The sequence below is a fragment of the Antedon mediterranea genome, chromosome 4, assembly GCF_964355755.1.
Source record: "Antedon mediterranea chromosome 4, ecAntMedi1.1, whole genome shotgun sequence".
Classification (NCBI taxonomy): Eukaryota; Metazoa; Echinodermata; class Crinoidea; order Comatulida; family Antedonidae; genus Antedon; species Antedon mediterranea.
In genome coordinates this window covers 17,415,105-17,442,250 of record NC_092673.1, presented here as the reverse complement: position 1 = coordinate 17,442,250, position 27,146 = coordinate 17,415,105, and the positions used below count along the sequence as shown (strand labels likewise).

The window sequence follows — 27,146 nt, the reverse complement described above, 5'->3', positions numbered from 1 at the left end:
TATCACAACTTCCATGTATACTACTATCCCACTGAATTATTTAATCTATAATAAACCTGTGAATGATATATCATAAATGTTAATTTTCTTTATCTGGACATTCTTCTTCACTTGGAACAAGAAGTCAAATTGTTATCGTTTGCAATGAAACTAGTTGATCCTAAAATTTCAATAATTAAAACTTCACTTACCTTCTAAGAAGTTTAAAATTTCAGTTTTACTATGCTCCTTTATCCACCTGTTACTTTCTAAAAGAGAGACAGGTGTATTTCCATCCTATTAAAAAAATGGGTTTAGTTATTAGTAGTTTTGAGAAATTATTGATATACAATATAACACACTTTAATTATGCATCACATACATACAGTATTATGTCATGGCTCAAACATTTACCATCTAGAGATTGGATGAAAGAGCATCATGTGATAACACATAGATTTACTATTTTTTAACATTGGTTGTAAATTAGGACGTGAATAGAAATTACTATTTGCTAATAAATGACATCAACTTGTACAGTGCGCCACCTATAACTCCTGTATCCAAACCAAAACTTGAGTGCTGCTGTTTATAGTCTACCGCCTTCAACATTGAAAGATGGAGGAGAGAGAGAGAGAGAGAGATAAATTGAATAAAAGTTTACTTTGGAACAGTAGGTAGATGTGTTAAAATGTTTGAGCCATAATATAAAACAACAAATAGTTTTACTATAAACTTTCAAAGAAAATAATATTTGGATACTATCCAGATACAAATGAAATATTAAAACAACAACAACACATTACAATTATAGTTGACTTATAAATGAATATCTAAATCAAAACAAACTTGTTAGAATGTGCTATGTGTAAAAAGAGAAAAATGTGAAAAAAATCAAACACTTGAGAATTCTATATCTGTAAGTCTGATTAAATAATACTACTCTTTGAGGTAGTAATACTATTGATTAATATGGAGGCTAATTGATACTGAAGTTGAAGTTTATAAATACTGATAACAATAAAATGTGAAATTGTCCTGACAATTCTTTGTAAGCCTACATTACCCTATTTTGCAATGCTGCAGATATGCCATAATATGAGACAATACAGTAAAAATTACTGCTAAATAATGTGGTAAACCAGAACAAAATAGAATAGAATGTTAGCCTATTACACTAGCAAATCCCTGTACATTACCTTACTTTGCAATGCTACTGGTGTCCCATGCTGAATGAGACACGTCACTATTTCTAAGGTAGGGTATCCACTCCTCAGATATGAATGTAATAGAGTGTCACCATTCTGGAAAGGAATCAAAATGGAGTTTATAAATACTGACAACAGACATTATGTAAAATTGTTTGTTTTTTGTCAATACAAACAACAACAATTGCTGCTAAATATTGTGGTAAATAATCATAATTATCATTATTAATAAATGAGTAGAACAAAATAGAATGGTTTACCACATCATATCTATACAATGTTAGCCTATTACACTAGCAAATCCCTGTACATTACCTTATTTTGCAATGCTAATGGTGCCTCATGCTGAATGAGACACGTCACTATTTCTAAGGTAGGTGCATATACACTACTCAGATATGAATGTAATGGAGTGTCACCATCCTGGAAAGGAATCATAATGAAGTTTATAAATACTGACAACAGACATTATGTGAAATTGTTTGTTTTTTTGTCAATACAAACAACAACAATTGCTGCTAAATATTGTGGTAAATAATCATAATTATCATTATTAATAAATGAGTAGAACAAAATAGAATGGTTTACCACGGCATATCTATACAATGTTAGCCTATTACACTAGCAAATCCCTGTACAATACCTTATTTTGCAATGCTAATGGTGTCCCATGCTGAATGAGACAAGTCACTATTTCTAAGGTAGGTCTATATCCACTCCCCAGATATAAATGTAATAGAGTGTCACCAGACTGGAAAGGAATCATAATGAAGTTTATAAATACTGACAACAGACATTATGTGAAATTGTTTGTTTTTTTACAATACAAACAACAACAATTGCTACTAAATATTGTGGTAAATAATCATAATTATCATTATTAATAAATGAGTAGAACAAAATAGAATGGTTTACCACAGCATATCTATAGAATGTTGCCTATTACACTAGCAAATCCCTGTACATTACCTCATTTTGCAATGCTAATGGTGTCCCATGCTGAATGAGACACGTCACTATTTCTAAGGTAGGTGCAGTATATCCAGCCCACAGATATATATGTAATAGAGTTTCACCATACTGGAAAGGAATCATAATGAAGTTTATAAATACTGACAACAGACATTATGTGAAATTGTTTGTTTTTTGTCAATACAAACAACAACAATTGCTACTAAATATTGTGGTAAATAATCATAATTATCATTATTAATAAATGAGTAGAACAAAATAGAATGGTTTACCACATCATATCTATAGAATGTTAGCCTATTACACTAGCAAATCCCTGTACATTACCTTATTTTGCAATGTTGCTGGTGCCCCATGCTGAATGAGACAAGTCACTATTGCTAAGGTATGTGGATATTTTCTCTCCAGATATGAATGTAATGGAGTGTTACCATTCTGGAAAGGAATCACAATAAAGTTTATAAATACTGACAACAGACATTATGTGAAATTGTTTGTTTTTTGTCAATACAAACAACAACAATTGCTGCTAAATATTGTGGTAAATAATCATAATTATCATTATTAATAAATGAGTAGAACAAAATAGAATGGTTTACCACAGCATATCTATAGCAGGCCTCGAATTTGGGGATTTTAGGGGCAAGGCCATTTGGCCTCCGGTTTTCATTGATTTGAGGGGCACCAAGGCCAAATGGGAGGGCACCAAGGCCATTTGTTTTAAATCGAAGGGGCACCAAGGCCAAAATTAAAAAATATTTTAATAAATAGGCCAAAATTTAAAAATAGCTTGTTTCCGGTTGAGCGCCCGGGTGGAATTTTTTTCAAAAAAAAAAATTCTACCCGCAAACATTTTTGGGGGTATTTCCCCTATTCATCAGATTGCGTAGTAGTAGTAGGAGAGGACTGTCTACATCTTTTTGTATTTCATATAAATATTACGTGTATTTACGATCCATATAAATAATAATTATTAAGGTACGATGTTTAGCGTTCACAGTTGTTTCGTTTAGTTTCAAACAATGCGATCAAAAAAAGGCATGTGAAGCCAGGCCCAACGGGTAAAGACCCTAACAACAGCAAGCACTTAGCAGCACTAAAGGCGTAGCGGACGGAGAACACAGGTTACAAAAACAATTTGTTTGTAGGCCTTAACTACAACTATTCATACACAGAGTGTTAACCACGGTAAAAATCAAGCCAATGACATTATGTTGTAGAATATAAATTATTGTTATTTTCCGAGTTTCGATTTCTGAAGCTTTTTTGTTAGTATAATCCATATTCATAAGAATTCAAAACACGGACGGACGGACGCCAACCCCTCTCTCTCGTTTAGCCTTCTGCACGTGTATTGTGGACTATACCATTTCCTTGAGTTCGGTAAAAACGCGTTTGTTAATTTAGTGTACGACGTCGTTAAACAAGATTTTTCGATGATCTGTCGGCTGGATTATTGAGGTGGGTGCGATAAAATATAAATACAATATACTTCCAACGATCTTCGGGTTGAGGTACCGGTTTAACTTTAGTACTAAAAGTTGACACCCCTAATTTTACACGTATAATGGAATGGACTACACCATGCAGGAACGCACATGGTATTTTCATATCAGCGGGTGCGTGTACGTCAAAAGGAATTGTTTTTCCAACGACCGATCCTTCGTACTCTCACACGTACGACGACGTCGTGTGAAATTTCTTATCAGAGGGTGCGTGTGCGTCAAATGGAATTGTTTTCCCAATGTATTGAATCGCGTGTGTTTGTTGATCGGATCGGCGGCGGGAGGATAGGCTGGCTAGGACAAGGAGTGCGTGTAATTTTTTTTTCAACGAAGGCGGCTAGCTCGATTATTGAGGCGGGGGTGGTGCGACTTTAATACTTTCAGTGACCTCCGATCGAGGAACGTTTTTAGCTTTATTATTAAAAGTGTACACCCCTGTATTTTAATGTACTATCTATACCATTATTTACCACGCACGGCGGCCGGGACGATATTGTTTTGGTTATATAAATATGTTCGATGTTTTCTCTAAATGCGTTTAGGGAAATCCCCTTGCAACGAAGACAGGCGATAGTTTTGCGCCTCGTCCGATATTCTTGACATTATTTTCTATCTACTTTAGTGGTTTTTATTGTGGTAAAACTCGGGAAGGGCACTCACGGCCAACGCAAAAAAAGGGCAGGCCAGTAGTGGCCGTGGGTGCTATTAATTTTCGAGGGCATTGAGGCCAACTGGGAGGGCACCGACGGCACTGGCCGCGGTAAAATTCGAGGCCTGCTATAGAATGTTAGCCTACTACACTAGCAAATCCCTGTACATTACCTCATTTTGCAATGCTACTGGTGCCCCATGCTGAATGAGACACGTCACTATTTCTAAGGTAGGTGCAGTACATCCACTCCTCAGATATGAATGTAATGGAGTGTCACCAGACTGGAAAGGAATCACAATGAAGTTTATAAATACTGACAACAGACATTATGTGAAATTGTTTGTTTTTTTTTTCAATACAAACAACAACAATTGCTGCTAAATATTGTGGTAAATAATCATAATTATCATTATTAATAAATGAGTAGAACAAAATAGAATGGTTTACCACAGCATATCTATATAATGTTAGCCTATTACACTAGCAAATCCCTGTACATTACCTTATTTTGCAATGTTGCTGGTGCCCCATGCTGAATGAGACACGTCACTATTTCTAAGGTAGGTGGATACATACTACTCCACAGATATGAATGTAATGGAGTGTCACCATCCTGGAAAGGAATCATAATAAAGTTTATAAATACTGACAACAGACATTATGTGAAATTGTTTGTTTTTTGTCAATACAAACAACAACAATTGCTGCTAAATATTGTGGTAAATAATCATAATTATCATTATTAATAAATGAGTAGAACAAAATAGAATGGTTTACCACAGCATATCTATATAATGTTAGCCTATTACACTAGCAAATCCCTGTACATTACCTTATTTTGCAATGCTACTGGTGTCCCATGCTGAATGAGACAAGTCACTATTTCTAAGGTAGATCTATATCCGCTCCCCAGATATGAATGTAATGGAGTGTCACCATTCTGGAAAGGAATCATAATAAAGTTTATAAATACTGACAACAGACATTATGTAAAATTGTTTGTTTTTTTTTTCAATACAAACAACAACAATTGCTACTAAATATTGTGATAAATAATCATAATTATCATTATTAATAAATGAGTAGAACAAAATAGAATGGTTTACCACAGCATATCTATATAATGTTAGCCTATTACACTAGCAAATCCCTGTACATTACCTTCTTTTGCAAATTTGCTGGTGTATAATACCGACAACAGACATTATGTGAAATTGGGTTTAATAGATTATCTTACCATGGATCAGATCTAGAGATTTGTTAGCCTATTACTTAATTAATATATAAATTTGCGTAATGAGAAAAAATACTTTCATAAAATTGTACAAACAAATGTTCAGATATTAAAAATATGAGGCCAATAAGCAGTTTAATGAATTTATATATAAATTTGCGTAATGAGAAATTTCAGTAAATTAAGTGCAACTTCTAGAATATTTACTCAATGGTAGAGAAAGTTGGTACATACTTTTGGTACTGATTTTTAACACCCAATGAAACTAATATCATAATTAAGTTAAACTAGATACGATAACAAATTTAGGTTAAACCATTTGCATTGAAGTCAACCAATCAAAGGGCAAGAATCCAAAATCGTTCAACCGTGAACCCTCATAGACACTTTTCCCAGATGTTTTTTGGGTCCAGCAGCTGGGACCTATAAACTATAGTCCTAAAATTGCTGCTTGCTTTATATCTGATTGAGTCCTCTCTTGTGATGTAGCGTGAAAACAGGGGTCCCAAGTCTACCGCTACTCGCGGTAGTCTACCGCTTTTAGAACCCATCTACCGCGCTACCGCTATCTCAACGTTTTCTACCGCATTTTGATTTTTTTTACCGCATTTTCAAATTTCCCCATATTTTTGGCCAAATTGATTTACGGTTACACCCAGGCTCAGCCCAGGTCAACAATAATCAATAAATAACTAGACAAAAGTGAGGCAGGATGTTGAAACAATGTCTATTCATGCAGTCTCTGTGGTCTATTATTGTATTTTTATTTGTATGCACTGCCTTTGTTAAACCGTAACAATAATATAAACATGCACGGTTACTACACGCCGGACGTAGAAAAAAAAGAGCGTGCAACCAACCGTGAATCAATCACGTGGTCACCGGAATACGCGATTATCAATTTTGGGAGGATCCAAGTTTTAACTAAATAAACGCTTTGATTACACAGTGATTGAGACACGTTTTTAATAGTTATTACATTTTTAAACACCCTCATAATTAATGGACTCTACCAATGTTGATCCGCTGCAAAGAACAACAGATCGCACATCGCACGAGGTTGTTGAGGCGGTGTTTTATTTGGTTTTACTGTACGATCCGATAATACGAGCATATGGATTCGCCAAGCAAGTAGGCCTACGTTTAATAAAAATTTACCTAAGATTGTTGTAAGCTCTTTTGTTCAAACTTGTTATTTATATAGCAATAATCCACCCGTTCCGGCATGCACGCTAGGCCTCTATTCTAGCCTAGGCCTACTCCTCGATCGATGTCGATGGTGGGGAATTTCCCAGCGATAAGAAATCGGCGAAATAGCTCATAAACGGCCTACATTTTAATGTTATATCTTTAATGCCAGTGTAATTACGTATGGATAAAACAATATAAAACTCAATGTTTTTCATCTGAAATAATATGTTAACTCGCGTAATGTAGCATAAGACGGATTCGGAATAGTTATTTCTTATTATTATTTTTTTTTTGGGGGGGGGGGGTTAAAATGGTAGCTAGCTAGGGCCTAGTAGAAGCCCTAGGCTAGGCCTGTGCCTATGTAATTAAGTTAAATTATTTTATATACTGAATTTTAGTTAAAATACAGTATATATTTTTTTAATTCTTTGTACTGAGGATGTGTCCATAAAAAAAATAAGAATGTAAAAATACTGATGGATAAACCTATGTAAAAATTAAGCAAACTTATGTGTAAATATTGTATATACTGTATATGTAACATATTTAGTTAATTAATTAAGAGACGTAAACGACACGCGTGTTGATTTTCGATTCCCTGCGCGTTGACTTTCGACGCCCCGACGAATTGAATGTGGTTCACGACAAAATCTCCTGCGAATGGACTTTCCCAATTTGGGACCTCTGATATAATAATATAATATTTTGAATACTCCAGACAGCTGAGGCTTGCCATACCCATCAGTGTGTATTTATATTATTATTTTTGCCTAATGTGGTTAATCAGTGCATGCAGGTTATACCCCCATCATCAGTGTGTATTTATATTATTATTTTTAGCCTAATGTTGTTAATCAGTGCATGCAGGTTATACCTCCATCATCAGTGTGTATTTATATTATTATTTTTAGCCTAATGTGGTTAATCAGTATATGCAGGTTATACCTCCATCATCAGTGTGTATTTATATTATTATTTTTAGCCTAATGTTGTTAATCAGTACATGCAGGTTATACCCCCATCATCAGTGTGTGTTTATATTATTATTTTTAGCCTAATGTTGTTAATCAGTACATGCAGGTTATACCCCCATCATCAGTGTGTATCTATATTATTATTTTTAGCCTAATGTTGTTAATCAGTACATGCAGGTTATACCCCCATCATCAGTGTGTATTTATATTATTATTTTTAGCCTAAAGTGGTTAATCAGTACATGCAGGTTATACCTCCATCATCAGTGTGTATTTATATTATTATTTTTAGCCTAATGTGGTTAATCAGTGCATGCAGGTTATACCCCTATCATCAGTGTGTATTTATATTATTATTTATAGCCTAATGTGGTTAATCAGTACATGCAGGTTATACCAACATCATCAGTGTGTATTTATATTATTATTTTTAGCCTAATGTGGTTAATCAGTACATGCAGGTTATACCTCCATCATCAGTGTGTATTTATATTATTATTTTTAGCCTAATGTGGTTAATCAGTACATGCAGGTTATCCCCATCATCAGTGTGTATTTATATTATTATTTTTAGCCTAATGTGGTTAATCAGTGCATGCAGGTCTTACCAACATCATTAGTGTGATATTGAAAAATAATTGTAATTCATTATATAAAAAAATGTTATAATAAATAATAAAGAAAATTACAATCTCTATAATTTTAAACTTTAATTAAATTTCTTCTTTGATAATATTATACCTCATTGATAGATTTCACAAGATCTGGTTGCGTCTTACAAATTTGTTTAATTGTTTGCAAATCACCCCTGTACAACAAAGCTTTTTCTAATTTGTTCCTGTTAAAATGTAAGAAATAATGATTTATTACACTATTTTATGAAAATGATGATTGATGGAAATAATCAATATCATCATTATATTTGATGAGAATGAGCCCTTTATTTGTAATATTTATAATTTCATAATCTTTTAAGAAAGTTTTAAAGTATTGCTAACTATTCAAACATTTTAATTTGTTTTTAACATTTACATATTGGAGCTGGTTATTTTTGTTGGATTTGAAATAAAAAACAAACGTACCTTTCCATTTCAAAAATACAGTGTCTTCATTTAACAATTATTAATACTGATAGCTTCTAGTGTAAAAGTAAGCCTACACATTCTGTTCTGAAAATATGAAAGGTAAAACATAATTTCATCAGACAGAAACCTTTGCATTAAAAAAGCTATGACAATTCAATTGCACCTGTATGCTGGCATTACTGAATGAAGATGATCTGTATGCTGGTGTTACTGAATGAAGATGACCTGTATGCTGGTGTTACTGAATGAAGATGATCTGTATGCTGGTGTTACTGAATGAAGATGACCTGTATGCTGGTGTTACTGAATGAAGATAACCTGTATGCTGGCATTACTGAATGAAGATGATCTGTATGCTGGTGTTTACTGAATGAAGATGATCTGTATGCTGGTGTTACTGAATGAAGATGACCTGTATGCCGGTGTTACTGAATGAAGATGACCTGTATGCCGGTGTTAATGAATGAAGATGACCTGTATGCTGGCGTTACTGAATGAAGATGATCTGTATGCTGGCATTACTGAATGAAGATGACCTGTATGCTGGCATTACTGAATGAAGATGATCTGTATGCTGGTGTTACTGAATGAAGATGACCTGTATGCCGGTGTTACTGAATGAAGATGACCTGTATGCCGGTGTTAATGAATGAAGATGACCTGTATGCTGGTGTTACTGAATGAAGATGACCTGTATGCTGGTGTTACTGAATGAAGATGACCTGTATGCTGGTGTTACTGAATGTAGATGACCTGTATGCTGGTGTTAATGAATGAAGATGACCTGTATGCTGGTGTTACTGAATGAAGATGACCTGTATGTTGGCGTTACTGAATGAAGATGACCTGTATGCTGGTGTTACTGAATGAAGATGATCTGTATGCTGGTGTTACTGCATGTAGATGACCTGTATGCTGGTGTTACTGAATGAAGATGATCTGTATGCTGGTGTTACTGCATGTAGATGACCTGTATGCTGGTGTTACTGAATGAAGATGACTCCTGTGCTAGCATTACAACATATTATACTTTAGATTTTTAAACTGTTATACTTGTTATTAAACAAATAAAGCATATTGTGTACATTGTGCGATTGTAAAATCTAAGTTTATCACCAAGTTGATATTAAACTGGCCATGGTCTCATCTTTAAATATTTAAAAAATTATTTTGTTCATAATAATTGATTGACAGATCAACAACTGGAAACATTGTTTTGTGGATTCATTTTCCCAAACGGCAATTATGACTTTTCTTTAATTAATACACAACAAATGGCTGCCATTCAGTTTGGCCCACTTTACTTTAAACCCCCAAAAAACAGCAAAAACATCCCTCTAGGCAATTGTGAGTATCAGAAAAACATATCAGTTATTTGGTCAAAAATGTTGTTAATCTCTCTCTAGGCTGGGTGCAAGGGGGCCGCCAGGGGGTCTAGAGGGCAAAGCCCCCGGAAGTAACGCGTTCTAGCGTCATTTGAGGCAATTTTAATCAGATTTAGGGTAGCCACTTTTTCCATTTTTCATAATGCATAAATAAAATACTGCGTGCAAAAAACCGATGCGCAATGATGACTGTGGCAATCCATTTCAATTTTAAAAATGAAGTGACCTTTAAAGTTCAAAATATGCCTATATTTATCGAGTATATTGTAGCATAGAAAATATACACAAACGTAAAACGTACCCACAGGCAGGAACTGAGCTAAGACATTTTTGAAAATTAGAGCTGATTATAGGTCCTGGAAAATGCACTTATTGTGCTTCGAAATATGAAATGAAATTAAATATGAAATGAAATTTATAAGTACCTAAGAAAATTTTGAAAACTAGACCTGCAGGTCTTCAAAAATTGCATCTTATAATTTGAAAACATCGGGCCTAGAGGCTTAAAAAAGTGGTTAATTGGGGTGGGTGGGTGGTGTGTGTCCGCAAGCGTAGACCATTTTCAGTCGCGAAAATCTAGGCCTTACGGCGAAGCTGAAATGATGCCTGGAAAAGCAATCCCGTTCCTCATCAAGCATAATACTTTTTTACCACATATACTGTTCTAAATAAATACTAATAGTACAAAAAGTAAAAGTTCCACAAAAAAATACCTGGCGTTTGGTAGAAAATTACCGTTAAAATTGGTAAATATGCCAACGATTTCTTACGAAATAGCGAGGCTGAAACAACTGGTGGCGCACTATAACTAGACTGTACTATTATTATCACGGTTTATAAGAAATATATAGGCAAGTTATTTATTATCAAAATAGATTTATTCTTTATTTTTTTAAATAAATTTGGTGAATACAAATTTATATTAACTCTAAAATTAAAATTTAGAGTTAATAATTATCCCCCGACATTAAAACATTTATAATTACAAATGGCTTCAACTGTTCGTATAATGGTTTCTCCCGACAGGTAGGCTATTAATAGCAGTAGAAATACAGCAGCAATATTATGCGAAGTTTATACCGTAGGATGTACAGAGTGACTGATATGATTTAACTGTGAAACATATAGAACACATATTCCTAGTAATAAACACCAATGCAATAGTAAATTTAAATTATTAAATAAAATACAAATATCAAATATTTGTTTTGTTTCAATGTAATTGTATTTATTCTCATGGTTAATATTTTTCTTTATATTCTCATGGTTACACAATTTCTTTTAATGGTTACACAATTTCTTTATATTCTCATAGTTACTATTTTTCTTTATATTCTCATGGTTACAGTTTTTATTATTATATTCTCATGGTTAAATTATTTATTTATATTCTCATGGTTACAGTTTTTATTATTATATTCTCGTGGTTACATTATTTATTTATATTCTCATGGTTACAGTTTTTATTATTATATTCTCATGGTTATATTATTTATTTATATTCTCATGGTTTCCATTTTGTTTTCATTTTTTTTAAATCTTTTTTTTTATTCACATGCTCACAGTTTCTGTTTGCATAACCATGGTTAGTGTTTCACATTGGTTATAGTGTAGGCCTATTACATTACAGTTACTTTTTATGATGATTTTGTTGCATTCAAAACCGTATAAACTACATTTCATATTCATCTTCCTCATAGTCTAATTCACCATAGTCTAATTCATCATCTTCAATGCCATAGTCTGGTGTGTCTTCTTTTTCTTCTTCTTCTTCTCTTGTCCTGTTTTCACACTCATCTCATTCACACTCGAACAGTTAATCCTAGAGCAAGTGACTTTGGAGTCTGCCTTCTTCCTTTCCAAGCAAGGTACAGGATGTCCTGGCATATCGATAAAATTTTCGTTCGAGTTTCTTCAGTAACATCTGAAAATGAGGTTTGTATAGTATCTTCTGCAGCACCAACACACTTTGCGATTAGATTAAACAACTCATATGGCACAATTTCAGATATGTCAACATCATTAATGTCCGCTGCTCTTGGAGGCCATTCACTCTGCATACCTTTGTTTGATTTGATGGCATTATTTACTATCGTACCTGCAAGTACATTTTATAGCATTGGGTGAATGAAACATAGTAATAATAAATTTATATAAAGCATATACTGTATTGTGTACAGCATTTATGATCGACACCACTTACTATCATAACAGTTTTGTTTTTTGAGTGCATACAGCTTTCACCTCTTTGATCCACAGCATTTCCTTAATTATGCAATAACATTTATTGTTGTTATTTAAAAATAAACCAATATATACAAGTTATTGTATTTTAACCGTACCTGCAAAATATAGAGTCCTTAGTTTGTCTCTATTGTCACCATCAGTGGAGATTTCGTGTGTTGTAGAAGTAGTTGGAATATCTATGTCATACTTTGATGATTCATCTGTCTCCGTTGTACTTTTTCCTGATGACAAAAATGGATCAGCCACAAATCCTGGGGATACATTGCTAAAGTACACCAGAACTGATTCATTTCTAATTAAGAAAAAATAAATAAAATATTTAGTTTGACCAATCCACAAAAAGATTTTTTTTTTTTTAATTATCCCTGGTGAAATAATCATTTAATATAAACACACTAAGCAACTAACCTTCTTGTGGGTGAATGAAAAATTAGGTTAGGATAATCCATCCTGAGCTTCTTCTTCAACACGTCTGATCTATAAATAACACATTAATTGATTATAATTAATTGTAACACAGATAAAATGAAGAAATTATTACAGTAACTGGATCTCAAAAATATTACAAAATTATTTCATCGTTTTTAAGAAGGGATTGACAGCCTACCTTATAGTTGACAAGTAAACTTTTTCTGTTTTTTCAATTGATTTCATGAAAAGCTTTTGGAGTTTTGCGAGTCTTAGTATCTCCTGTCCATACTGTAACCGTTTATCAATTACATCTCTGCAAAATACCTTATAGCTTTGCTTATATGTTAAAAAAACACTTTCCAATTCCCTGTAAATAATAATATATACTGTATTATTAAAATATATTTTAATATTTTATAGATTTTGGTGTTTAAAAATTCAACATTTAGACTGAAGCAAATAAAAAAAAAATTTAAAATGTAAATTTAAAAAACCAACAGAGTTTTAGAAAGTTACGTTTTACTCACTTTCCAGAATCATGTCGTTTACGTGAATTAACAACTATTTTGGTGTAGTTTTTGTAACATTGGTCATGATATCGCACTTCAATACAAGCACAGCTTTTGCCTCGAATGTCTTTTAAAATACTTTCGTCCTCTCTCATTTCTGCAGCTTTTCGCAACATTCCTGTCATAAATCAAATCAACAAAAGTAATAGTGTGTAATTCCTAAATGATTGAAATGATATTTTGTTATGCATAACTACAGCATGGAGATATAAAATGTATAGCTCCATGATTACACTATATAGCAAAGGTTCACATGGAAGAAATGTCCTGGAACACCTCATTATGCTGTACAGTAGGAAGGTTTTCTAATTGGATTACATCAGTTGAGCCTGCAAAACTCATTATAGGATGGGGATTAGAAAGCAGATTGATTAATTAACCATATGTTTACAAATTTCAAGGATAGGAGAAACAACAATAACAAGTGAATTTTTTTTCTTCAAATAATTACCTGCATCATCTGTTAAAGCCTTTCTTAATTTATCATGACCTCTTTTGCCTTGGATCGTCACTAATTTGTCTTGCAATTTACAAATGATACATTTCTTTGGCAAAATTGTGGCTTTTTGAACCATTGCTGTGGCTGAACTACTTCTCAAAAAATGCTTGGCCCTCTTAACTGGTGGCTCATCTGGGCTCTCACTGTCTCCTGCTTGGGATCTCTTTTTGGCAACTCTTGTTTCAGCCTAAACATCAATTTCAACGTATAATTAATTTATACAGCATTTTATTTTGTCTTATATAGAGCCTATATTGGTATTTAACTAAAATTAATTTTGTAGCCTACTGAATAATATATACTGTATAATATAATATGGCCTAGGCCTAGGGCCTAGGCCTACGTAGTAGTACTGGTACTAGTAGAAAGCCCAATCAACAACCAAGCACAGAAACTAAGGGCACAATATAGATCTATAAGTAAGTGCAGTAGCACCCTATATACTGTATCATTTAACTATATTATTAACTCTTAGAGTATTCTGATAATAATAAACCAAATATTACCTTTTTTAGTCGAGATGTATCAGTATATCGCCTGTAACAGGTAGCATGAAAACCTAAGCCTGGATGCTCGCGTACGACATCGTCAAACGATTTACCTTCATCAGACATACCAAGCTCCGTCAAATGTATGGCGATTTCCTTGCCGTCTCCATCTAATTTTATCCAACTCTTTGAACAGAGCAACACTTTATTCCATCGAATCTCAGTAATTGGACTGATAATTTCATTTGAATGCTTGTAAATTTGGAAAAAACATTTCAACTTTACTTTGTCTGAGCGAGAAGATCCTTCCTCGTCGGACGCCATTTCGTGTTTACATCGTGCTGATTTTGACGTCTGCTGCCTAAACGTCGCGTATGATTGGTTTAACTGATGTCATGTGATACAAAATGGCAACTGCGAAAATATATTCTTTTATACTTTTAAAATCAAGATTTCTTTAAAATGTCAGGAAAATTTTCGTGGAACTTTTTAATACGTGATTAATTTATTTTTATGTATATGAATCAAGAGAGTTCACTTATTATGCTTAATGAGGAACAAGAAAAAATGTTTTCATCTTCACCGTAAGGCCTAATCAGTATACCTCGCAAGTGTATGTAAGCTTACCATCTGGACTTTGAGTATGGTGAGAAGTTCATGACATACAGGACATTGAAAACTTAATAACTAAACTATAATAAGATGTTGTTGGCTAAGCGAAAATAGCATGTTTTTTGTTTAGTAATGTATGAAATATTTATTTTAGGTGCCCCACGGTACAGAGGATTAATTGTAAATTAAAAAATTGGTGAACATACGAATAATTAACATAACTTGTTTTTGCTGTAGCGTATGTCGATACACAGTACACAAAGTAACGCGAACGATTTGTACAAAGGCCAGACAAGTGCATTCTTTTGTTTAGTAGTTAGATCGCTGGCGATAATGAATGCATAAAGTGCACAATAGCCCTCTGACGTACTCACGGTCAATTGAACGTCGCGGTTTTCTAGGTGCTGAAGCTACGAAGTGTACGTGAACAATGTGCAGTATATTATATTCCCCGACAAAAATTTGGTGGGAAAGCTAGTCTCTCTGGCAAGGGGGGCTTGAGCCCGTAGCTCGAACTAGCACTTTTTGAAGTCGAAGTTCGAACTACGACTAAAGTCTGGTTTAAAGAATACGGGCGTATCACTGTACTATCAGACTAATATACTTTTTTTTATTTTCACGTCAGACATGTTTTGTTCAAAGATATTCAGCAGCCTAACTTCTGTGACCTTTGTAACAGACCTTAGTAGGTTTGAAATTACCTTTTAACTCAAGTTTATTGAACAATTCATGTGCTATTAAACGAAAGGCCTGAAAGGTAAGTGATAACATAGGCAGAATTTGAGCAAAAGATAGTTATCACCCTTGTAGTGTGTGCACCAAGATTATCTTTTAAAGCCTCTGAATTTCGAATTAAAATCTGTTATTTTATTGTATTGCAATTTTTGCTGTAAAAATAAAATAGTTGAGAAACACTTCAATGGATGCAACTGGTTGCCATAAACCAACGTTTCCAAACAAAGTATTGCTAATCCTGTAATTGTCATAAAATAAAGCACAATTCTGTAAGTCAAAATTAAATATTCTGTTAAAATAATATAAAAACTCACACTACAACTGAATCTGAAAAACAGAATTGTTGGTACCCTACCCTGGAAACAATCCTCAATCCACTGGTAAATCAGTTCGACTGAAAATTTCTACATAAACACGCTACTTGACTATAAGGGGTTTATAATTGTTACTGCTTCTGTGCATCACATGACTTCCTTAAATCAGTCTTGCGTGCTAGCCTATAATAGAAAATATAAGTCTTGTTTACCTATCTACAGTTTGCAAACTTCATATAAACAAAGATAGTATATTAGAAAGATATCATAATTCCTATTCAACCAATGTAAACGAACGAATTATGGGCGGAGCCAGAGCCATATGTAAAGAGTTACAACATTGGGTTAAAGTCGCATGATACTGTATATAGATCAAATTGTGTCAAAATTATCTCCATTAACACATAGTATAGATTAGGAGCAACAAATACTTTAAACGTTTTCTTATGTTTTTAAAAATGTAATTGCATATTTGACGGTGAATTATTGAGGTGCAAATTGTACAGATGTACTTGCTTGGGCTAGTACATTATAAGATTTATTGATTTTGGAACAAAACATCACTTAACTATGTATTTTTTTAATTCATAATGGATGCTTTGCTGATTAAATAAAATAATAAAGTGTTGTGGATATATTTCTTAATAATATTTTGTGCTTCAGAATAGTATGTGTATTTTGATTACCAGGAATTGTTATAAAAAACAATTTATACTAAGGGTAATTAGGAGACTCTGTTTGGTTAATAGAGGCCTACTATGCCATTTTATGTTGTGATAATAGTATTTATAATATTATTTATTGGCCTATATACTGGTTAATTATTGGTAAGGTATATCAAGAAGGGAAAAAGATATCCATGGGAAGGCCAATCCTACTTCACATCACATTAATTTTATTTATTTTTTTATCATAAATTGGTATGGAGAATGCACTTAGAAGCTATATTAAAATGTATCACCTAATTATAAATTATTAATTAAAAAAAAATCATACTTTGCATAATGAAACAAAAACTACTGTTTGTATTTTATTGTGAGCAATCTACCAGTTTTATACAAAATATTTTAAAATAACAATTATGGATAAAAAAATGGATAATAAGAACAGAACGTTATTTTGAATTAAATATATTTATTATGAGATAAACAATTCTTTATTCAATAATGATATCATTTATTGTTAATTTACTATTAAAAACCAAAAGTGTTATTTCGCACTGCCATTTTAGTATGTGGAGGTCCGAAATCATAAAAATTAAATGGTGGGAGACTTTATAAAAGCATGGCGAAAGAGGACATTTTAAAATTTTGATTAGAACCAAGGGGCCTAGGCTTCTTTCCCCAGTCTATTATTAGCCGTCCCCTCTAAATCCTGGATCTACTCCTGGTGTATTTCTACCAAAATGAGTGTGGCATTATGTTATGCAGGTTAGACAAACTTACTGATTCAACAGATTTTTACAATCTTCTGTCATGTGAAATATAAAGCATTATAACTACAGAACTAAACTAAACTATCTGCATACCCCACACAAGTACCCTGACTAACAGCCCTGGGGAAGCAGTGCATTTTAGTCTATTAATAAATGGATCATAAAGTAAGGTAGTACAATACCCCACACAAATACCCTAACTAACAGCCCTGGGGAAGCAGTGCGTTTTAGTCTATTAATAAATGGATCATAAAGTAAGGTATTACAATACCCCACACAAATACCCTGACTAACAGCCCTGGGGAAGCAGTGCATTTTAGTCTATTAATAAATGGATCATAAAGTAAGGTAGTACAATACCCCACACAAATACCCTGACTAACAGCCCTGGGGAAGCAGTGCATTTTAGTCTATTAATAAATGGATCATAAAGTAAGGTAGTACAATACCCCACACAAATACCCTGACTAACAGCCCTGGGGAAGCAGTGCATTTTAGTCTATTAATAAATGGATCATAAAGTAAGGTAGTACAATACCCCACACAAATACCCTGACTAACAGCCCTGGGGAAGCAGTGCATTTTAGTCTATTAATAAATGGATCATAAAGTAAGGTTAACAATACCCCACACAAATACCCTAACTAACAGCCCTGGGGAAGCAGTACATTTTAGTCTATTAATAAATGGATCATAAAGTAAGGTAGTACAATACCACACACAAATACCCTGACTAACAGCCCTGGGGAAGCAGTACATTTTAGTCTATTAATAAATGGATCATAAAGTAAGGTAGTACAATACCCCACACAAATACCCTGACTAACAGCCCTGGGGAAGCAGTGCATTTAGGCTATTAATAAATGGATCATAAAGTAAGGTAGTACAATACCCCACACAAATACCCTGACTAACAGCCCTGGGGAAGCAGTGCATTTTAGTCTATTAATAAATGGATCATAAAGTAAGGTAGTACAATACCCCACACAAATACCCTGACTAACAGCCCTGGGGAAGCAGTGCGTTTTAGTCTATTAATAAATGGATCATAAAGTAAGGTAGTACAATACCAACAAATAAATAGTTATTGTCTCAGATGTAGGGCTACTACAGGTCATAAAATGCTACTTTAATGTCATAAAAACATTAGCGTAGATCAATCGCGGCAGAAACCTATACTAATACAATTATAGCATCTACAATTCTAAGCCAATAACAATATAGTATTGTTTTTATCTGGTATATTGATGAAGTAGGCCTACACTAGGGTCTTCACAATAACATACAATGTAATTTAATAACTGTTTTCAATAAACATTATACTCAGTGGCATGAGGCAGAGGCCTGAAGCCACTTGTTTAGGAAACCTAAGTGGCCCTCCAAGTTTCAAAGATTGAGGCCTCGGACGTTTTTAGCATTTTCGACATATTTTATGCCTGTTCCTCTGGGCACTGCTCATGGGCCCCAAGCTTCGATTTAGCCAGTGAGCGCACATAGCCGTTACGGCACTGATTATACTGTTCAAATATGTATGAATACATACAGGGCAACAGAGAACGTGCGAAAGAAGCGCAGTCAACAACAAGGTTAAATGTCGTTGCACATGTGCAGTAAACAATACACAGTATTAGGCACGCGACCGTTTCGTTGTTACCATGCGGTTAATTAAACTGTAACATTGTGGGCGGTCCGCAGTCTGTCGGCGAGAGTCAAGGAACCCTTGATCTCACGTCGATGCATATCCTTCTATTCTTTAATCCATGGTCTTGCATACTTATATTAACAAAGAACCTTTTGTAAAGAACATGTTAACAGTCAAGTTGGTTGAGTCAATAAAAGAGTGTACACACGTCACAAAAGCAAGACACACTGTGTACTATCATGGAGGAAAAAATAATGTAATCTTTTTCCTGTAATTTCCTTCATGATATTACCAAGTATTTAAATTCACAAATGATTATTCTTATGTGTTAGTTGTAAACAACATGATATTTTTTTAATGAATATTTCAGTGATACCCTCACAGCATTCTAATTCCGATTTCAACTAATCTTCTTCTGGATGTCACCATAGGAAATAGAATACTGAGGATGGTGATAGGTTACAGTGAAATATTTGTCCACAATTGTTGACCAGTTTTATCCTTATCCTGATATTTATATTAACTTAATTATTAATTAATTTATATAAATTTAAATTATATATAATAAACAAAAACCACAACAAGCCTGTTCACTATGCATGTTACCATTACCATTTCTGAACCAATCAAAATGAAACTTACACCTAAATTCCCCATTAGTATGGAGAGTGCCCTTATATCAAATGTATCACCTAATTATGAATATCTAACCTACAAAATCGTAATTTGCATAATGAAACTAAGATACACTATCTGTGAGTAGTGTGCATGCTTTATGCAAAATTAAACAAAAAATAACAATCCACATGAACAATAAAAACATTTTGTTTACTTTTTTATTATAAATTGTTTTATTATCATGACAATGACAAATAAATCCAAACTGTCAATCATCAGTCAATAAGCTTTATTTTGTTGTTGCTTAAATTTAAACATTAATTATTGTTGTTCTTAAGTTCACCAGGTTCAAATTTATTCAACAGGGGTCCACAGGGTACTGGATATATTGTCCCCCAAAAACATGAAAAATGAAGATTAATAAAATCAAACTTTGAATAGGGAATTCTGCAGTTTCAACCCATTGTCTGATAATTTGACTATTTTTTGCATTATTTTCAGGTAAACAATTTTATTTTCGCTCCAATTTTTGGTCAAAGTGAATAACTATTATGACATTAAAATTGCATATTCAAGAAAAATATATATATATTTTCCAGGTGACGATATATCTTTAAAGTGCTAGTGCCACAGACTTTAAATTAAGATGTTAATGATTTTTTGGGTAGACTTAATGTCTATAAATCTTGACCGAAATTTGCATTGACCTACTTTTAACGGTATGGCCGTAATCACCTCTTAATTAGGAACGTTAATATGCCCTCGTACTTTATAAGCGTGACGTCACAGGCAGAAGACATTCTACTTCCGCCTTTTAAAACAACACACGTGCATGCATGAGACGCTGGTTTACTACTAATAATATATACTGTATACTGCTTTCTACTGGTACTAATTGTTATTTTCAACTATTATTATTGTCAGCTACTTTTTTATTTATCTATTATAATAAATCAATATGCCTTCTCGCTGTGTTGCTGCGAATTGTGATCATGAAAATAACTTATTGTTTCGGTGGCCAAAGGACAGTTTCATCGCCAGGCAATGGACAAGATTTGTACGTACAAAACGCGATAAGTGGAAACCCACAGCTCGATCAGTGCTCTGTTTTAAGCATTTTTCAGACGATTCATTTACAAACATGGGTCAATTCAAAGCTGGTCTAGCTACAAAGTAAGTATTTGTTAATTAGATGAATTTACTTTTAATATTTTACCTTCAACAAAAACTGCATAAAATACGTTCGCCGTCGCTATTGTTAGGCCTGCTGGGCCCGCTGGGCCAAGCCTAGCTTCTAGGCGGGCCGGCACATAATTTGCAGTAACATTAAAACTACTGTACATACATACAGTACAGTTGCTCCGCCTGATATATATGTATAGTATTTACTTTATGTTGGTTTATCTTTAAATAAACTTAACGTAATTAATAAGTAATAGTAATAACAGTTTTGCCTACACCACACAGATAACTCAACTAGGCCTAACCTAGTTGTTATGTATTTGGCTTATTACATTAATAATAATGGGATAAGGGCTAGCCTAGCCAGGCCTAATTAGTACTACTGAATGCTGTACAAACACGATGGAGGTTAGTCAATGCCTACACTGTTATGCTCAGTAGGAGAATGTCCTGTCGGTGTAAGTGGGAACTAACAACTATATTATAATTATATTGCTTACGTTATTTTGCCCTTAATATTAATTAGACAACGGTTTCCTCACTACTTTTAGGCTTTTTTACTGAATGCCAAAACAGCGGTACCAACAATACATGTTGTGAGGGAGACATCCGACGATGGTGGTCAGGTGGCCAAAGAGTGTACAGCACAGAGGTTAGTGTAATAGATTCAATAAATAAAAGAAAAAATGTTTAGGTTTGTCTGATATTTATTATTAATAGTATTAATATTCATTCCAACAGGTCAGCATTTGTTAAAAGAGAAAAGGCGGGAGTGATCAGGGAGCTTATTACTGGAACAGAGGATGAGGAAGAGGATGAACAGGAGCTCGCAAGTGTATGCGATAAGCCTCTTATGGTGTCCAGAGGCACACAGACACGAAAGCAAAGAAAACGTGTTCGGCGAAGAAAAATGAGCAAAGCTAAAGTCGTGGCACCCAAAAAAGCCAAACCAACATACAAAGAACAATCGTCTGATGAAGATGATGAAGATTTTGATGAGTCGACAGAAGATGATAGCGATTCAGATTATCGACCGGAAGAGGATGTATCGGTTTCAGATGGTGAGGATACAGAGATGGAAGATGATGAGATGAAAGGATTTAATGGGGATGCACATAGACAGCCAAAATACATTGTTTTTCACAATCACCTACTGATGCTACTTTCTATATGCCTTTCCTGTTTTTCCAGTAAAGTTCAAGTATGTTGTCGTAACAAGGGAAGCATGCTTATTGCAAACATAAGATGCTTATGTTGCCACACTAACCGCGAGTGGAAAAGTCAGCCAGAAGCTAGAGGTACCCCAATGGGTAACATTCTACTAAGTGGGGCTATTCTTTTTTCTGGCTCAACACCCACACAATTTTTAAGAGCGCTAAAAAGTATAAATGTGAGCGCCATTAGTAAACGTACTTTTTTCCGTCACCAACAAAATTTCTTACACAGAGTTGTAAGGAATAATTGGTTTTCTAAAAGGGATAAGCACTTTGCTGAATTACAGGGCAAGGATATTTCTATTGGAGTAGATGGACGCTGCTATTGGAGTAGATGGACGCTGTGACAGTATGGGCCACAGTGCAAAATATGGTTCATACACATCAGTTGACTTGACCGAAAATAAGATTTTGAATGTTGAATTAGTTCAGAGTAGTGATGTTAAATCATCTTATCATATGGAACTTAAGGGTCTACAAAAAACATTGGATGTCTTTAAAGATTTCAAAGTAAATATAAGTACAATTGTTTCCGATAGACATAGACAACTACAAAAATATTTAAGGGATAATTTTCCAGACATTAAGCATTATTTTGACTGCTGGCACATTGCAAAAAGTATTAAGAAAAAGATCAAGGCCATATCAACAAAAAAATCGTGTAACCTTTTAGGTAATTGGCAAAAATCTATTTCTAACCATTATTACTGGTGTGTAATGTCCACCAACATTGATGAAAAAGATATCATTGAAGCAAAGTGGAAGTCTGTGGTAAGACATGTACAAAATCTTCATACTGGACATCCTGAACCATATACGGAATGTGCCCATCCGGTAATGTCTCCTTCAGACCAACGGTTAACAAAGTGGTTGACTGCTGATACTGAAGCTTGTGATGCCTTACAAAAATTTGTTGAAACCAAAATGTTGGTGAAGGACATTCGCAATTCTTCACCTCATGGGCAAACGTCATCAGTGGAAGGGTACCATAGCCTTATTAATCATTTCGCTCCTAAAATGTTCCACTTTTCATATAGTGGAATGAAGAGTCGACTTTTCATAGCTGCTCTTCACTATAATGAGAACAGTACCAGAGAACAAATGGTAAATAAGGCTGGAGAAAAGCAATACGTAATATCATTTCCTAAGTACAAGAAAGGGGGTTACATTGTTAAAAAACTTTTAACAGAATGTACATATAATTATGTTGATGAGTTATTCAAGAGTCTTCTTGAGATTGTTATGGAACCAAATCTAGATGCATTTACAGAGACCATACCACCATCATTGTGCGCAGCATTTGAAAGACCTGAAAAAAGTGCTGCAGTTGCCCAACATACAAGCCGGTTTAAAAACCAGTAATAACTTGACACCATGTTTATTAATCATATAAATGAATTGAACACAGCATATTATTGTAGACATAATAAAATTGTTGAAATATTCACAATGTACTGTATTTTCAGACTATTTCATTTTTTCCCCAATAACAATGTATTGGAGATGTATATGAATGAGAGAAGCAATAAAATCAAAATGAGTTACAAATTGTATAAATTATTACTTTATTTAATTTCCAAAAATTACTAAACTAATACTAAATAGTATAAGAAAATTAAAATGCTGCTATGGCTGTTTTAATTTAGGTCAGGTAATTTAAATCCTGTAAACACCGGGTCATCTCCAGGTGGTGGGAAATGTGCTCTTATGCAAGAGACAACACAAGACGGAAGCACTATACGGATATTTTTTCCGACATATCCATGTATCCATCGGGCATACTGTCTGTACGATATGTGACGGTACTTTTTGTTTTTTGGTCCGTTATAGATAACTTTCTTATCATAGTGTTGCTTATACGAAAGCCATGCTACTTCCAGCACCCAAGGGTCAAGAGCAACAGACTTGAAACCTGGATGATTTGTGATGCAGGAGAATGGAGCATCATTGTTGAACAGATTGACATTGTCTTCAAGTTTAGCACTTGTGTTTTCGCACTCCTTGCAGCAGATGCACTCTTCCCCTGAGCCCATGATTTGGCAATGTTCACAGGAACACCTGAACAAGATGAAAACATGTATTTAGTCATTATAAAACTAATTATTATGATTATAATTAGTTGATCATATCAGCAGTCACTCAAGCAAGTGAAATTCAAATGCCCATTTGAACTATGACCAGAATATTAATATTAATACTTTAGGCCTAGTCCATCTATTATTATAACCAAACCCAAGCCCAAGGAGTAGCCTATTATTAAACCACCGTCCCAAATCCGACCCATCTAATAATCATCAAACAAATTACGATGGGGACTTTATATTAACGTATGGCATCTCACAAAATTTGAAAAAAAAAAACCGATTGTATATTTAGAATTTAGAAACACTGAGGTAGCTCTAGCTTCGATTGATTAATTAGGCCTAGCCCAATCAAGCAGACGCTTCACTACAACAACCACAAGGGGAACACCTACCATTCTAAATTATCCAGGCGTGCAGCCATCATGTCAACATCTTCACCTTGGGCTTCTTCATCAATGTCTTGTAATTCATGTTCCTCAAAACGTGGTTCGAAATTATATGGTATTATAAGGCCAGTACCATTTTCCTCATCACTTGATGATGAACTACTACTACTAGGTCTATCTGATGAAACACTTTCTAAATCGCTTTCGGAATCCATAACAAATATTCAGTAAGCTTGTTGTGATCGCCGCGGGGTGTGTTATAAGGCGCAAGATGCAGGTTAGTTCCTCCTCGCGATCGTCGGTGTTCTGGCTGTGACGTCACATACAAATGTCGAAAGGTAACATTTCGTGACCAAATAACGACACACATATTGCTTTTTTTTTCATATATATAACAATTTATTATTGAAACTCAATTTAACACAGTATCTACATATATTATTCTTGATACTGATAATAGTAAATGTCGTATTTGTCGAAAGTGTGGCACTAGCACTTTAATGGATTTCAGTATACAGGAGCAAATCTGTCATGCTTATTAAACTGCAAAAACTACCCTACAGTATTTAGGACATTTTTTTTTAAATTGCCTTACAATTCATTAAAAATAAATTGTATATTCGTTGTAATGCTAGCGACTAGAGTGTTTAAACTTAGAATATCTTTTTTTATATTTATATTGTACACATAAGGCCAAAATATATATATTTGTGTAAATACTTTATTTGTCACTCTCATAATATAAAAATATAAAATAAAAACTTCATTAACAATTATGACAAAAAAGACCAAAACAAATCAGCTTTCCCTATTCAAGTTTTGGCCTTTAACTTAAAATGCATTAATTATTGACACAATTGATTGTAAAATTAAATTGAATAAGTAAAGTTATATACTTGTTAAGTGTCAATTTCAGGGGAGGGAGAGTGTACTATATTGTAATAGGTCATCGACATTGATTTATGCTACCATTTTGAAATAAACTGACACCAACTCTTTCAAACATGAACAAATGAATCGCTATACTGACATACATTTTAAACTAAAGAAAAAATATTTAATGCAATATAAATTGTTTCTGTACACTGGTAAAATCATCCATATAACAAAGATTAGTTGCCCAAATATTAGACGACTTGCCCCAAGTCTGTAGTTAATATTCTCTTTTTTATGTTAGTCCACCGGATAGCGTTTCAATTTTTTTTTTCGATAATCGATAAATTAGCATATGTATGAAACACCATATGTGGCAATATATTTATCTTTTTACTAAAATTATGTCAAAACACATTCTAGAACCTACCTGTAGACTACCCAAATATCTGAAGTTTACATACTAAACTAATTGAAAGGAGAGAACTCACTCATTAGACAGACGTGATGAAGAAAATAACAGAAATTGCTTGACATGAAGAGAAAAGGAAAAATTAAATGTGAAAATACTTTCGATGTTTGTTCATTATAAAAATTTCTGTTTCTGCATGTAACCATACATATGGGGTATCAAAATGATCGCAATTGTACCGGGAAGGTTTTAAACTACATTTCAAAAAGTCCGGGGATTTAGTGGGAGAGGTGGGTGGGGAGATAGGGTGTGAGAGTTGGGGTTCAGGGGATAGTTGAGATTTTGCTTAGGGTAGGGGTGGTAGGCTATAAAATTGACCAGAATTGTGGTAGGAAATTGTTAAAGTATTTTAATTATCACTGGGAAGGGGCTGGGAGTTTGGGGTGAGGATGTAGGCCTATCACCATGACTGAAACTATACTGGGAACGTTTTAAACTACATTTGAAAACTGCCACTGAGGGATTATGGGTTGGAGTGATGGCTAACATTATTAGTACTGGAACCGTCTAAACACATCACCCAGTATCTGGGGTGTGTTGGGAAGGAGGAGGGGAGGAGGGAGGAGGGGGAGCCAAAATACTGGCGTAATGAAGTTACTACATTTGAACTGTCCTGGGCTAGAGTTAAGGTTAGTTAATTGTGGCTGGGATGGCTAAAAAAGAAAGAAGGCGGGGGGGGGGGGGGAGACACAATACCAAAATTAGATATTTTAATTATCAGCCAATATGACACCTATTCATTCACAGTTTACAACGTACTTAAACCATAGGCATATCATAGCTATGTATACCCCTCTAATTTTGAAGCTAAAGTTGAATTGAATTTGTTGGGGGAAGAATTTATTTTTTAAAAAAAAGAGTGTGGGGTGTTATTGAAGAGGGGTGGGGGTTGGTGAGTATAGGGAGATACTGGAGTCGGGTGTTATGTACTGAGAAGGCTTTAAACTAAGTTTGAAACCTCGGGCGGGTAAAATTGCTAGTATATTATAAGGTCAATTTGACAATGATAATTATTAAATTGTCAATTCCCAAAGTGATTTATTTTTAAATGTTCATTCTTATAATGATTTTTTTGTCTATTTTGTAATAACATATTGATTGATATTCATATTTAGTTATTGTTAACAATTACTTTATCAACTGGAATTTATTCCAACTTAACAATATAAACGGCCTGGTT

The 27,146-nt window shown here is 33.9% G+C and overlaps 4 protein-coding genes and 1 long non-coding RNA gene across 5 annotated transcripts in view; 1 reads left to right on the top strand and 4 right to left on the bottom strand.

Annotated features, from left to right (window-relative positions):
• Positions 1-235, bottom strand: part of LOC140046602 (uncharacterized) — a 54,608-nt gene extending 54,373 nt beyond the window's left edge. Inside the window, exon 1 of the mRNA XM_072091296.1 lies at positions 192-235. The gene's annotated coding sequence lies outside the window, so the exon portion shown is untranslated. The remainder of the gene's footprint in view (positions 1-191) is intronic.
• Positions 236-5,220: 4,985 nt separating this feature from the next.
• On the bottom strand, positions 5,221-10,969 carry LOC140046794 (uncharacterized). The gene is made up of 3 exons (XR_011844843.1): positions 10,899-10,969; positions 8,798-8,884; positions 5,221-5,256 (listed from the first exon to the last, which is right to left on the bottom strand). It is a non-coding gene; the product is annotated as an uncharacterized lncRNA (long non-coding RNA).
• A 428-nt stretch (positions 10,970-11,397) lies between these two features.
• On the bottom strand, positions 11,398-14,983 carry LOC140046792 (uncharacterized). The gene is made up of 7 exons (XM_072091524.1): positions 14,418-14,983; positions 13,864-14,098; positions 13,371-13,530; positions 13,040-13,210; positions 12,841-12,909; positions 12,528-12,724; positions 11,398-12,283 (listed from the first exon to the last, which is right to left on the bottom strand). Exons 1-7 carry the CDS (start codon positions 14,721-14,723, stop codon positions 11,988-11,990), a joined length of 1,434 nt encoding a protein of 477 aa, XP_071947625.1. The 5' UTR covers positions 14,724-14,983; the 3' UTR covers positions 11,398-11,987.
• A 4,039-nt stretch (positions 14,984-19,022) lies between these two features.
• Positions 19,023-23,725, top strand: LOC140046601 (uncharacterized). The gene is made up of 4 exons (XM_072091294.1): positions 19,023-19,081; positions 20,880-20,928; positions 21,489-21,589; positions 21,679-23,725. Exons 1-4 carry the CDS (start codon positions 19,023-19,025, stop codon positions 22,496-22,498), a joined length of 1,029 nt encoding a protein of 342 aa, XP_071947395.1. The 3' UTR covers positions 22,499-23,725.
• A 14-nt stretch (positions 23,726-23,739) lies between these two features.
• Positions 23,740-25,101, bottom strand: LOC140046791 (uncharacterized). Its single transcript, XM_072091523.1, has 2 exons — positions 24,628-25,101; positions 23,740-24,209 (listed from the first exon to the last, which is right to left on the bottom strand). The coding sequence occupies exons 1-2, from the start codon at positions 24,834-24,836 to the stop codon at positions 23,789-23,791; spliced, it is 630 nt and encodes a 209-aa protein (XP_071947624.1). The 5' UTR covers positions 24,837-25,101; the 3' UTR covers positions 23,740-23,788.
• Between the last annotated feature and the right edge of the window lie 2,045 nt (positions 25,102-27,146).